Here is a 13,645-nt window from a genome sequence, read left to right as displayed (position 1 = left end):
CTCTCCTGCAGCGGTCGAACTCAGAAGCAGATCATCGACTATGTGAGAGACTCTGAGCTAAAGAAAGTTCCATTTGAAAGGTGAATCTCCCTCCTTTATTAGATTCCTGCAACCACAGAGGCATCACTGCATGAGACAGAGCCAGCCTACCCAGCATCCATCACATCGCAGAGACATAAAACAGTGATCATATTTCTCTGTTTGCTGATTAGTTGCACGTGGTTTGACCTCGTCTGTCTCTTGTACTCTTTTCAGGAAGCACAGTAAGATTCTGTCAAACAGCGGCATGTCCCCTCACTCGTCTTCCTTCAGATCACAAGTGCCAAAAGAGGTAATACACACTTAAACACCAACAGAGGACGACCTTTATGCACCCATAGTGTTGTTTATTGCATTTTCAAAGGTTGTACACATTTACAGGCTCTTGGTGTCTGTTTTTATTACTTCTCTCTATCGCTCTGTTTAAATCTGGAGCTGCTCTGTGGCCAAAGGTACAAAGCTGTTTTTGTCCTGAGCAGCTCCAGGGAGTCAGAGTGTGTGTGAATGTGCGCTTTCTCTTAGGCTGTTCCCGTAAGTAACAAATTATTCCAAAATCTGTAATTCAGTTTAAAGGGTCCGGTTAAATAAGAGTTTTTTTTAAAAAAGCTTCTCCTCAGTTCTCTCCTTTTCTCCTCTTTAACCCATTGCTGCCTTTTCTTTTTCTTCCTGTTCTCTTTTCTTTTCAGAGTGCCATGTCTGTCCTGTCAGCAGACCAGCCTGACTCAGTCAGACTGGGCCATCAGGCTGAATCTAACGGTTCAGAGGAGCCGCCACTGGTCACAGCCCCTGCCAATGGTTTCCGAGATATCCCGGTTGCGCCTGGCTCAGACCCGATTCAGTCCAAACAGAACCACCACGGCGCAGGGTCGGCCCCGGACCAGCAGCTCCTCAACCCAGGTCCATCCTGCAGGGCAAACAAAGGCAGCAGCTCCTCTATTCCTTACATAGACTGCAGCGACATAGACAGTGAATGTGATGTGACAAAGAGCCACAGGGCTACCAGGGGCCACAGCAATGCAAATGACAGCAATGAGGATGAGCCTACTGCATATAATAATAAGTATGGGGGTAGCAGTCGCAATGGGGGGCAAGCTGGGAGTCTGTTTGGGGTTGTAAATGGGTTTTACCACACCAATCACCAGGGGCTGATGCAGCAGCATCAGCAGCAGGGTGTGCTAGGTAACAGAAACCATGTAGATCAGTCTCCGGTGTCCAACAAGTTTAATCTGAGTCATGAGCAGACAGATGATGAAATTTTGTCAAATGGGAGCCCGTTTCACGGCCGTCTCCCGCTCCACAGCACGCTGTTGGATGAGATCTTTCAGGGTCGAGACAAGCGAGGCGCAGCGATAGGTCGTCCGTTAGGAACTGGGACTCGCAGTCAGTGCTCCAGCCCGGTAATCAGCGGCTTCCACCACCGCACAAACTCGCTCAGTCACGCCGAGACCACAAACGGTTACGGTCAGCCGCGCTCAGGCTCACGCTGGGATGATGGCGGACATTATTTCAGTAAACGTCCGGGAGCGGTCCCTGTGGAGACCCCCCCTGTCCCGCCGTCATCCCACCCACCAAACCACTATGGCAGCTACTCCCCGATCATCTCAAACCACACACCACCACATCTGGCCAAACCTTATAGCAACAACAACATGAGGAACCGCTCAGATACCGATCCATTCATTCTTAGCCAGCTGACATCTACTCCCATCCACCACCGTGACCCTCATCGCCCTGGACTGCATGTCCAAGCCCCGTGTTCTGCCCCGATGGAGCGAAGAATGATCCTAACTAACGGCAATCACGCAGGAAACCTCATGGTTACGGGTCAGGCGCGATCCAATACTGTGCAGCGGTTATTTGGCCGTCAGGGAAAACCCAACAATCTCAACCAGCCGGTCCAGATGATCGACGGCTCCACCAGCAGTGGCACCGACACCAGTGACACAGAGTCAGACACCGGTAGCAGCGCGTACAGCCAGCCGTTAATGTACGGCAACCCTGCTGCCGTCAGCTCCCTGAATTCAGTTAACTTGAACGGCGTGAACTCCTCCCCGCTGCCTCGCAGCAAGTTCTCCTTCGGGAGTCTGCAGCTGGGGGAGGGAGAGGATGGCGAGGAAGAGGAGGAAGGATGTTACCGCTTTAATGAGGAAGATATAGGCGGCCGGGTTTTTAGCTGTTGAGGGGGATTTGTATAAGAAGTAGTTGAGCCTCAAATTATCCATTATTATGCACAATAAATATAATCTTGTTATGTAGGAATCTTAATTTAGTATTTTACAGATAAACAATTGTGTAAAGTTCATTTTATCCTCTGAGAGAATTTTTAAAAATCTATCACCCAGTTACATTTATGAAGACTGAAAACCGTTCCATTAATATTTGAATATCGAAATAGAAGAAGTAGTTTGAGTCCATATTTTTACACTAGGTTAGCTGAGTTTACACCTTCTGAGCAAAGGCTCTAACATATTTTTGGAATGTGGAAATTTCTGACATATTTTGTGGATTTTCTAACTGTGAATAGAAACACCTACCTGACCTTTAGATGCTTCTAAACCCCACAATCAGTACAATTTTTTATATTGAGTTTTGTATGCAAGCCCCTTAGTCTAACTTCACACATATAGCTGCTGGCTACTTGTTAAAAGGAAAATCATTTAAAAGCCTCAAGGCAGTTTTGCCAGCTCGCTGTAAAAAGTTAAAGCATTAGCATAGGTGGTGTTTGAAGGAAAACCTTCCTTACAACGTGCCATAAAATGTGTTGTATGTGCAGATGAATCATACAGATTTTGTGGTTGAAGTTAAACCTTCATGAGTAGAACTGTAGTTTTTCTGAGGAAGAAGCTTCTGCAGTTCTTCCTCTCAGTAATCATTTAGTAGCATTGATATAATCCACGTCAGTCTGTTCCATTTAGGAGAGATTACGATTCTGTTGACTGTAGCTCACTTTTCTAAACGAGAGAAAAGCAATGTTTGTTGTTGAGATATTAAGGTGTTGAAGCAAGAGATAAACTTGATTTCTAGGTGGCACTGAGTTGAGGTGAAATGTGACTCGTGATAGCTTGTTCTGAAAGCTGTTGAGTTGACCAGGATGTGCTGCCTTGCTGTACTATTATACTCTAATAGGACTCTGTTTGTAGTGATAATGTTTCCCCTTTTGTAGTCCCCTAATGTAGCCTTTCCTCTAAACTCAAACGTTTTATAATTATTTGATTGTTGTCTTGTGCAATAGAAGGGCTTTAATAGCTGGAGTTCATTAAGGGATTTCAATGAGACGTAATGGAGGTTTAAAGGGGAACACAGATGTTATTGACAGTATATTTGAATGTTTTTGGTAGAGAATGGATTATACTTAGAATAATACACTCAGCTTTTAGAAAAATGTGTTTAATGTGTAAGCAACTGGGACCTTTTGGAGGAGGAGTGCTGTGGCTAATGGTCAGTCTGCCTTCTTATTCGGTTTTGGCCGAGCGAAAGTCCTTTTCTTTGGAGCACTTTTTTATGCTTTCACTGGATTTCTGTCTGTCTGTGTCTGTTGTGGGCAACTTGCACTGTAATTTGGACGTTTGTGGTAGAAGCTTTTGTAGTAATTCTCTTTTGTATTTACCATTAGTGGACGACCAAGAGTTTGAATAGATTTGTAAGTTAAAAAGTTTGGCCCTAACATTTATACCCGTATTTTTGATAATAACTGAGGCTCTGTCTACTACACTTCTACTGAAGATGCATTATCTGCGCTGCTTCTGTTGATTGGCTACGGCATTTGTTTTATCATTATATCTTCCTACCATTCATTTTTCTTTCTTTCACGTTTTCACACATTTATACAAACGATAAGCGATAATCAAACCCTCCTGCTGTCGTCATTAAACCTGTGACCATCCATAGCTGTTCACTTTGCTTGGCTTGGCCCTTGGCATGTGCTACAACCACACAACAGCAAAGAAAAAAGTAACTCACTGTTATCTTTCACTTTCTTTGGATTCTGTTTTCTCTTCTGTTACAATGCTGCTTATTGAAGGTGTCCTGGCCTCCCATCCCATCACTATGGTTTGCTGGCTGTCTGCTCACTGCGGCGCACATTTTTTAGTTTTCAGGAAACGTTTGTCCTTAAAACACAGGGGTTCAAGCTACGAGGTGACTTAACTGGGACAAAATATTATCAAGATTTTATCATCTAAAGTCAAACAGCCGTCTCTTTCCTCAGAGCTACTGCTTCTTCCTGAAACAAATGTTCATGCTTTGTAAATTCACTGTTTTTAAGCATGTTTCTGGATTCCTGAACACTGTTTTCTCACCATTTCCTTTTCTTTACTGTGAATGCATGTTAACCAGGCAAGCAAAGTCCCTGCTTTTCTGTCATTCTGCTCTGCTTCTGCTCACTTTATCACTTGGTGTTTCTGTCATGGGGCTCAAAATGGTTTCAAATGTGTGAGAGGCTTTAGGTGCAGTACAACAACATTTGTAGGGCATTTTTACATTTTTCAGACACCAGCTCCTCTTCACTCCCTGTGGTTACAGTTTTCATGCCTTTCTCATCACTAGACCCTCATGATTAATTGGCCGCACCCTGTCTTTTTTAAACATTTAGAAACCATTTGTGTTTTGCTCCAGGTTTCCTCTCTGTGCACAAGTACGAAACAGGTCTGACTCAACTCCAGTGCTCTTATAACAGAGAGCGAGAGGGCGAAGGTAGACAGACACAAGTAAAGTTAAGCTTAATGCAAATGTAAGTGCAAAAAATAAAAAGATATCTTTGAGAGACATGGCATAATTTTGCAGGGTGTGAAAGTATGAGTATTGTCAGAAGATGGACACACACACACACATACACATACATAATTGAATACTGGAGTTGAGTCCACCTTATCTTGCCTGTCACCAAATAGCACTTGCAGCAAGTCACTTCAGGCTTCTGTGTAATTTGAATGCGCTGTACACACAGTAACAGACTGATAGATTGTGATTTTGTACTGTAATTTGTATGTTAATAGAGTTTATCAGAGCCAAATTTGCTAGATTTACTTTAAATGTTCAAGTAAAATGATTGTAGTTTCTTCTGCGATATACACACTGTGATGATGTGGTCGTGTTTGGATGATATCGGGCTGCTTAAAGATATAGTTGGGTATTTTGGGAAACGTGCATGTTTGCTTTGTTACCAGATGAAAACATTGATACCACTCTAATGCCTGCACAATAATTGTGATGCTAGAGAAAGAAGCTGGCAGAGCAAACAGACTGGGAACGGGTAAACAGCCAAGCTGGTTCTGTCCTGAAGTACGATTGTACAGGGATTGTGTTACCTTTGGACAGAGCCAGGCAAACTGTAGCTTCATATTTACCCTACAGACATGAGAGTGGTATCAGTCTTCTCATGTAACTTTCAACAATAAACTCAACAAGCATATTTCCCAAAATGTCAAACTATTTATTTTAAAATTCAGTTGCTAAAACGGTGTAACGTTGGCGTTTGAGCATCATGCTTCTCTTTCTGTTTACATCACGCACTTTTTACTGACTTCTTTGGAAGGGATAAACGAGCTTTGTGGCTGTTCTTCTAATTTTATCATTCACAGATTGGTGGCAGTTTTATTTTGCATGCCATGTATTTATTTGATTTCCCATGGTGCTTGCCAGTGCTGTAGCATGCTGTGTTTGTTGAGCGACAGGCTTTGTAACATCTCTAAAGCATGAAATCGTAAAATAAATACTGAGCATGCAGAGTTCAAACTGCTGCCAATTTAGCTGAAGAGCTGCCAGATAGTTTTATATGTTCCTTTACAAAGAAATGATCCATTTTTACCTTAACGCACACTGACTAAATGGCCTCAAGAATCACTGACTCACTGGTTTTCTGTCACTCTTGTAACACTGTGTATTCCTGCACACCTGTCCTTTTTCATTTTCGTCACAAAACTCCTACTGGATTTTTTTTTTTCTTCTGACTTCTCTGAGTTTTTTTCTTTACCCTTCGTCTCTCTTTTTAACACTGTAAGTGATAACTGTGTGCACTAGTGTCAATAAAAAACAGCCTTGTATGTTCGAAGAAAAGGGACTCCAGAATTTTCTGTAGGGGCTACGACTGTCCAGCCACCCCTGCCCCACCCCTCACATACCCACCCACTCTCATCCTGCTTGAATTGTGACCCCTTCCCTTGTCTTGTGTTGTGGTAGTTAGATTGTAGAGTAGTGGGTTTTTTGTTTTGTTCCGTGTTCAGTGTGCACACGTGACCCGGCATGTTTCTGTCTGTTTCATGTTTTCTAGCTCCTTTTAGCTCGCTGTTGCACCTGTGTTTTCTTGTCGTAATAGTTTTTAGTTGCTTTCTGTACGGTGGTAAGTTCTTTTATAGCACCCGTCACAGATCTTCACTCTGTGGTTGCCATGGTTTTACCCATGATCCAGTTTGGTGTATAACAGTGGACTCTTTGGAAACTTTGCACCTGGGCAAGTATACAGTCACAACTTAGTAGTAGTAAACCTCTGTAGTGACTCTGTCTATAGTGAAAAGTAGGTTTAGCTTTTTATTCTTCTGTCCAGATGATAATAATTTCCCCAAAAGTTGCTGAAGTTGATTTCAGCTACAGTCAAACCAGACTCCCATTAAAAAAAACAAATTATTTAGGCATCACAACCACCCAGACTATCTCATAGCTGTTGAAGATCATATCTATGGTGCATTGTAAAGGAAATGGAAAGACGGGAGAAGTATTCATAGATTGTCATAATGCATAATGGATTAACAGAATCAGTTATTTTGAAAATGGAGTAATCCTGAAGCACAAGTGACAGATTTTGCTGCTCATAGATGAACACATCACCTTTGACTGAAGGACATTCTATAGAACAAAGGACTATTTGGTTAATTAAAAAATAACTGGGAGATAATGGGAACTGCTTTTTAACCTTTGTCTTTTTACCCGCCCTTACAATGCACAGATATGGCCTTTATTAAACATCTTGCAAATATGCAAACTTGTATGATCCATAGCTCCTTACTAACCATCTACTTAACATTTATTGTGATATTTTCCATCTTTCTGTCCCTTTTTTTTACAATATTTTTAACCATATTTTAGATGAGGATCCAAATAGACAAACAGAGTAGATGTAGCCTCGTTCGGAGTCAAGGGATCGTAGCATTTTTGTCATGTGGGGACCTGCTGGAACATAACAGCTGCTCATCCTGGGTCCTGACTCATAGTTTAAGATTGATTGTGTAGGATTGTCTAACCTTGAAATTCATTGCCATACTGGGTGAGGAATGTAGAGGAGTTATTGGGAGAATATGTTCACATCTTGAGCTCAGAAAAGTAAATCTGGAGACCTTTTCCTCCACTGAGAATGAATGTAAGAATGAGATGATAAGAAAGATGAACGCACTGTGGCAGTGAATTTCATGAAAGTAGCTGAACAGCTTTCATATTGTGCATATAGAATCTACCATAACACCATCCCTTACCTTCTCCCACCATCTCCTCTTTTATCTCACTCTTTGTTCTGGTCCTGTCCCCATCTCCCTCCCCTTTCCATTTTCCTTTCCTCCCCAGGAAGCCCGGGTTCAGATGACTCTCCTCTGGGAAGTCCCCGTGTGGTAGTTAACGGCAACGGCTCAGTAAATGGACAGGAGATGGGTGGCACCGGTGTCCTGGGTCCAGGTCAGAGTCCTCAGGGACAGCAGCTATCGCCACTCACCAGCCCGCTGCTGACTGAGGCTGGATATGTCCGCAACGACGATGAGGATGAGGCGAGGAGGAAGGTGGGCATACACACAGGGAGGGGGAACAATTTAGAGTAAAGCAACATCTGATTATGTTCATGCTGAATCCATCATATAAACACTTGTATGTTTGTCATGTCGTTGAGCCCTCGTGTCTTTAATCAACATATCAAACCCATTTCCAGAAAAAGGAAACAGAAGCCCAGCAGCAAGCTGTGGCAATAATACCAATTTCCATTAATTTATGAGCTGAAGAGTAAATAAATAGATTTAAGGTTTAAGCTGTTCATTGATCAGTGATAGATTGATGGATGGACAGCTGGATCGATCTCATCTTTCGGTTTGTGTCCAGAAGTTTCCCACAGACAAGGCCTACTTCATCGCCAAGGAGCTGTTGACCACGGAGCGCACCTACCTCAAAGACCTGCAGGTCGTCACAGAGGTGAGGATTTCTAAAACATCTCTGAGTGCCCATCTGTGCGTCCGTCCACATGTACTCTCCTACGATGAGGCCGCTAAGGGAGAAAGCTCTACGTAAAGCCATCTGTGTTGAGATCAGGAATTAGTCTGGCCAAGTATAAACACATTCACAGCCCACAGCCGTGCACAGCGCACAGAGACAGTGAGCCAAATTTGGTCTCTTTAAAGCCTTCGTTCTGTAATAGTGAGTCAGAGCTGGTTATTTCAAAGCCTGAAGTTTGGGACAGTGAAGTAAAGCTGGTCTTTTTTAAAGCTCATATGGTGGGACAGTGAGTCAGGAGTTGGTTTGTGCAAAGCAAATCCTGGAATCAGGATATGAATCTGGTGTTTTTACAGCCTGAATATTGGGAAAGTGAACTCAGCTTGGTCCTTTGAAAGCCAAAATGTCAGGGCAAGGAGCTGAAGTCTATCTTTATGTTTTTTTATTGTGAACCAAAATCACAAGCTGACGGACTTTTCTGTCTTGTGACATTAATATTACATTGTGGCATTCGACCAGTTTGAGAACACTATTCCAGTGTTTTTATTCCCACATTTAAAATGGTACTTTTATGTGCATTTAGTTTCAAAGATGGCTCAAGACTGAGACGCAACATCTGAAGGTTTAAGAGCATTTTTCCTGCTCAGGACAGATGACAGATGGAAATACAGCTTTGCAGTGAGCATATTAAAGTTCCTTTTGTGTTTTTAAATGAAGTTCACGCTTTTGTTTTTCACAAGAAAGCAGAAAGCATGTGTTCAGTTCACCTCATTTTAAGCTGGAGAACTTGTATCTTGTTTGTTCTTAAATAGACTATTAGCTCCCGGCTCTTTGGTTTACAAGTAAAGCCACAGAAATCAACACAGAGGAAAAACCCTCTCTGCATTCATAAACACAAACGTCTGGATCCTGAATCCTGGGATGAAAGTGCAGCTTAATGTGGGTCAGACTTTGTCTTTGCTCTTTATGTGATTCCACTGTCTGTCTGTTTTTACTCTCTGTTACTAACTAATGAGGAGAAAATTTGCATCAGCAGTGTCATGAGTAAAGACCAGCAGTGGGGAAAACTGCTGTTCAAGCACCTGCCTGCTGAAGACCCCATCACCTTAATGTGATGAAGCTGACCCTGACCTCTGTCCTGACTGTGGAGGGGAAAATAATATCATGTTTCCCTTCTCTTGTGTCTTTTTCTCCCTCTCAGCTGTTTTTCTTTTCAACAGTAGTTTCCACCCTCTTTGATGTGGGAGGAAGGCGTGCGCTGGCGCTTTTTTAAAACCTCTTAAATATTTTCTTTGGCTGGCACCGCTGAGGTCTGAGATCCCACACCCTTCCCTCCTTCCCCCTCTTTTTTCACCCTCCTCTCTGTCACCCTTCCTCTCTCCCAGCGAGTCCCTCTGTGAAACAGCTGGACGGCCTCCTGTCTGCACTGTCTGTCATAATCGTGTGTGATTTACTCTGAAGGGGAATAACACCTCTGGAATAACACCTCTGTGCCAGAGGACTGTAGTGTCCTCGCTTGGGGCCACAGGGATCAGTGTGTGTGTGTGCATGTGTGTGTCCTGTTTGTGAGCTTGCTGATGGATTTCCTTGGTGCAAACGCATGTCTTTCAAGTCAGATCACTCTCTTCTGGCCCACTGACCTCCCCCTCAGAGGTCTGTTGGGATTATACCGCTTATTGTGTGTGTGGTTCCCTCTTTAAACTACATTCACTTCATTATTAACCCAAATATGATTTCTTAAATGTAGAAGCACTCACATATGGTGTGTTCATTTATTTAAAGCATAATTAATTTTATTAAATGTGACTAGTCTGACTTCAACTTGGGATGCAACTGAAATTTTTTGTTACTTTATCAGAAAATGCTCATCACAGCTTCCTACAGCTCAGAGTAAAGTCTTCAGTTTGTTTTTGTTTGTCAAGAGTAATTTGAGTTGAATCTTGAGCTGGACAATAATGTACGTCATACAACTGATGATGTGTTTTTCTTCGTATGTGTGTCCATCACAGTCCTTCCAGAGCTTTGTGGGCAAAGACGAGGCATTTCCAGACTCTGTCAAGAACCTGATCTCTTCCAACTACGATCCGATATACAAGTTTCACCAGGGATTCCTCAAAGAGGTGGAGCAGCGTCTGGCACAGTGGTCAGTGTCTGTTACATTACATTTGCACAGAGACAGAAATTCATCACAGACATTTTCATGTGCACACGCTAACTGCAAGTCCTCGTTTCCTCTAATGGGAATCTTGTTTTGTGTTACGACAAACACACGCACAAACACATACACAAACCATGCTTTTGGAAAGGGCCCAGGAACTGGCTGGTAAGATGAATGGGGATGATGGGAACTGAGTCAAGATTTTCCAGTCATATGTGAGAAACCTGGCTCTGGCCTGACATCTACTGGTAAATAAATGTTACTGCACATAAATAAATAATACCCTCTTGTCTCTCTCAGGGAGGGCAGGTCCAACGCCCACATTAAAGGAGACTATCAGCGAACTGGTGATGTTTTACTGAAGAACATTCAAGGGCTCAGGGTATTTATGTCTCCCTTGTAGTTGTAGATGCTCACTTTTTGAAATAACAGCTTACATGAAGGTGAGAGGTGTTTCTAATACTCATCTCCTCTCCTTTGCATCAGCAGCAGTTGACAATTCATCTCCAGAAACATTCAGAGTGCTTGGTTGAACTGGAACGGGCCTGTAGGTAGGTGCATGATGCAGAACAACACAGGCTGTGCTAAAAGACCAGTGTGAACAGTGTCACTGAATCAAGACACAAGAGAAAATAAAATAAGATAGAAAATAATAGAAAATAAAAAATGCTGCGTCCCTCAGGTCCAGTCGGAAGGTGGAGACTCTGTGTCGAGACCTTGAGCAGCAGAGGGTTTGTTACCTGCCCTTCAACATCTTCCTGCTGCGACCTCTCCATCGCCTGCTGCACTACAAACTCATCCTGGAGAGGCTCTGCAAGCACTACCCACCCACCCACGATGACTTCAGGGACTGTCGAGGTACTGGATAGAGTGGTGTGTGTGTGTGTGTCTGTGTGTGTGTGAGTGTTTGTGGGTGAGGAGGATACTTTTCTCCTTTCACCATCTCCATCTTTATGCCCTCATATTTTTGTACACATGAAACTAAATTTGTCTTTTTTTTTAACCATCCTTTCATCTTCCTCCACCCCCCTTCAGCGGCCCTGGCGGACATTTCAGAGATGGTGCTGCAGCTTCAAGGCGCCATGATGAAGATGGAGAACTTCCAGAAGCTTCTAGAGCTGAAGAAAGATCTAACCGGCATCGACAACCTCGCCATCCCCGGAAGGGTTAGACTGTTAACATTTATTTGCTGGGGAAGAGGGCACTTTGATGTTATTAGTGGAAGTTCATGCTTTATTTTTGTGGATAATTTCCTTGTGGAACCAAGTGGAAGATTTACTCTTTTTTCACAGTGTGTTTGTGCTCGACTTACAGGAGTTTATCAGGCTCGGCTGCCTCAGCAAGTTCTCAGGGAAGGGCCTTCAGCAGAGAATGTTCTTCTTGGTATGACCTTACAGCTGCTTCTCAAAGTATATCTAATATTGATGATGGAAAAAATTATAATCCACCTTTTGTCTTCCCCTCAGTTCAGTGACTCCTTGGTGTACACCAGTCGAGGGATGACCCCGTCCAACCAGTTTAAAGTCCACGGCCAGCTGCCGCTCTATGGCATGACGGTGCGACTCACTGATACATCAGGGGAAATTTTAAACCTTTCTTTTTTTCCTTTTTCTTTTAAAGTAGTTTTTCTTTACAGAATTTTTAACTTTTCTTTAAGTTTTCTTTTTAACTCAGAGTTTGTCTTCATGTTATGTTGTTGTTATAAGCCGTGATGGATTTTGTTTACATGCCTGAACTGTAAATTTTCTAACCATATTTGGGATTGCTGAGGTCTGCCTCCGAGGAGCTGGCACGTATAAACACCATTATTAGATTACTGATGGTTTTAGCAGCCTGTGTTGAGTTCTGCCTCCCTGATGGGTTTTAAAATATTATGTTATCCAGGGTTATTTGTGAGTTTTTCCCAAAAAGCATATCCTGAAAAATGTCTCAGGCGGGGATTTATGTGTATGAATGCAGTGTGTGTTTACGTTTGACGAGGCCATGTGTGTTTCTGCAGATCAGAGAAACTGAGGAGGAGTGGGGAATCCCTCATTCCTTCACCTTGTTTGTACAACGCCAGTCTGTGGTGGTTGTAGCCAGGTACGCATAACTGCACACACGCAAACACACACACAGCTGAACTACATCACAACCAGCATTTTTTTTTATAAAATGATGAAACTATTTTACTAAAGAGTTTTAAAAAAAATCACAAGCAGAAGGTGTAATGTTAAAAAAAAGGAATTAAAGACAACAAGCAAAAACATGAGAGGAACAATGAAATCAAACAAACCGCATTTCTCATGACAGAAAAACAAATCATCATGATGAACAGACGCTTTGTGTTTCTAAGAATAACAGTTGGAAAGATTAATACAGGCCAGCCTCATTAAAAATGGATCTCTGCTCCTCAGGACCTCTGCCACAGCTTGTTTGTCCTCTAATGAAGTTGGACAGCGTGGCCTAGTTTCCATTCATTTACTCATTCACTGATTTAAAAGTTTTAATAAATAAACTGTACCGCTAAAAGAACAATTTTGCACACAATATCTTGCTCATTTTCTTCTTTTCGTCTTCTCTGTCTGTCTGTGTCCAGCTGTGCGTCGGAGATGGAGCGGTGGGTGGAGGACATCAGGATGGCGATCGACCTGGCAGAACAGAGCAGCAGCCCCAACGCTGACCTCCTCTCCGACAACAGTACGTCCGTCCTCTGCATGTACAGTACATATATGTCTGTGTGTGGGGATTTGAACAATCCTTCCACATGTTATAATGTGACACAGGGACTTCAGCTGGGACCTGTTATCGTTCCTGACTGGTTATATTTGCTCCCATCATTAAGGTCTTTCTCTAAGGGAAATGGGCCAGCTCTGACCTATAGACGTGTGAAATTCCCACAGTTCCAGCTCTTCTTTTTTCCCCTTTGACAGACAGCAGCTTTCAGCGCCACGTGAATAATCTCACTGAATTGTTCCAGTCGGTCTTTCATCATATTTTTAATGTCACCTGATACATGTAGGTTCGGTCCCCAGCTGTCGTCCCCTATTTCTCTTCTTCTTTTTTCTCATTCTTTATCTTAAATGCCTGTCATGCTGTTCAATGAGGCCTCCATCTGCTGACCTTTGGTTTGACGTCTCTATTGTCCCTCTGCTAAATCACCTGATATGAACATTTTTAACTCAAACAGTTAAAGAGTATTGGCTTACATCTTCTAACAAAGGGGTATTTTTTCTCCTTTTTTTAGTCCAGAATGTATTGAAATTGCTTTGATCAGTATTTTGGCTC

The 13,645-nt window shown here is 42.7% G+C and overlaps 1 protein-coding gene across 3 annotated transcripts in view; it reads left to right on the top strand.

Annotated features, from left to right (window-relative positions):
• The window catches only part of farp1 (FERM, RhoGEF (ARHGEF) and pleckstrin domain protein 1 (chondrocyte-derived)), a 47,440-nt gene that overhangs the window by 31,289 nt on the left and 2,506 nt on the right, over nucleotides 1–13,645 (top strand). Inside the window, exons 11-24 of one of the 3 annotated variants that reach the window (XM_041032043.1) lie at nucleotides 12–80; nucleotides 256–331; nucleotides 726–936; nucleotides 7,591–7,799; nucleotides 8,116–8,202; nucleotides 10,230–10,363; nucleotides 10,679–10,760; nucleotides 10,865–10,929; nucleotides 11,061–11,236; nucleotides 11,414–11,544; nucleotides 11,693–11,761; nucleotides 11,845–11,934; nucleotides 12,378–12,460; nucleotides 12,957–13,057. In XM_041032043.1, coding sequence (XP_040887977.1) covers nucleotides 12–80; nucleotides 256–331; nucleotides 726–936; nucleotides 7,591–7,799; nucleotides 8,116–8,202; nucleotides 10,230–10,363; nucleotides 10,679–10,760; nucleotides 10,865–10,929; nucleotides 11,061–11,236; nucleotides 11,414–11,544; nucleotides 11,693–11,761; nucleotides 11,845–11,934; nucleotides 12,378–12,460; nucleotides 12,957–13,057 — 1,583 coding nt within the window. Of the gene's footprint in view, nucleotides 1–11; nucleotides 81–255; nucleotides 332–725; nucleotides 937–7,590; nucleotides 7,800–8,112; nucleotides 8,203–10,229; nucleotides 10,364–10,678; nucleotides 10,761–10,864; nucleotides 10,930–11,060; nucleotides 11,237–11,413; nucleotides 11,545–11,692; nucleotides 11,762–11,844; nucleotides 11,935–12,377; nucleotides 12,461–12,956; nucleotides 13,058–13,645 lie in introns of all 3 variants that reach the window. The other 2 variants (XM_041032042.1, XM_041032041.1) reach the window with 2 other exon arrangements.

Source organism: Toxotes jaculatrix, chromosome 24 (assembly GCF_017976425.1).
Source record: "Toxotes jaculatrix isolate fToxJac2 chromosome 24, fToxJac2.pri, whole genome shotgun sequence".
Lineage (NCBI taxonomy): Eukaryota > Metazoa > Chordata > Actinopteri > Toxotidae > Toxotes > Toxotes jaculatrix.
This window is presented reverse-complemented; position numbering and strand designations above follow the sequence as displayed.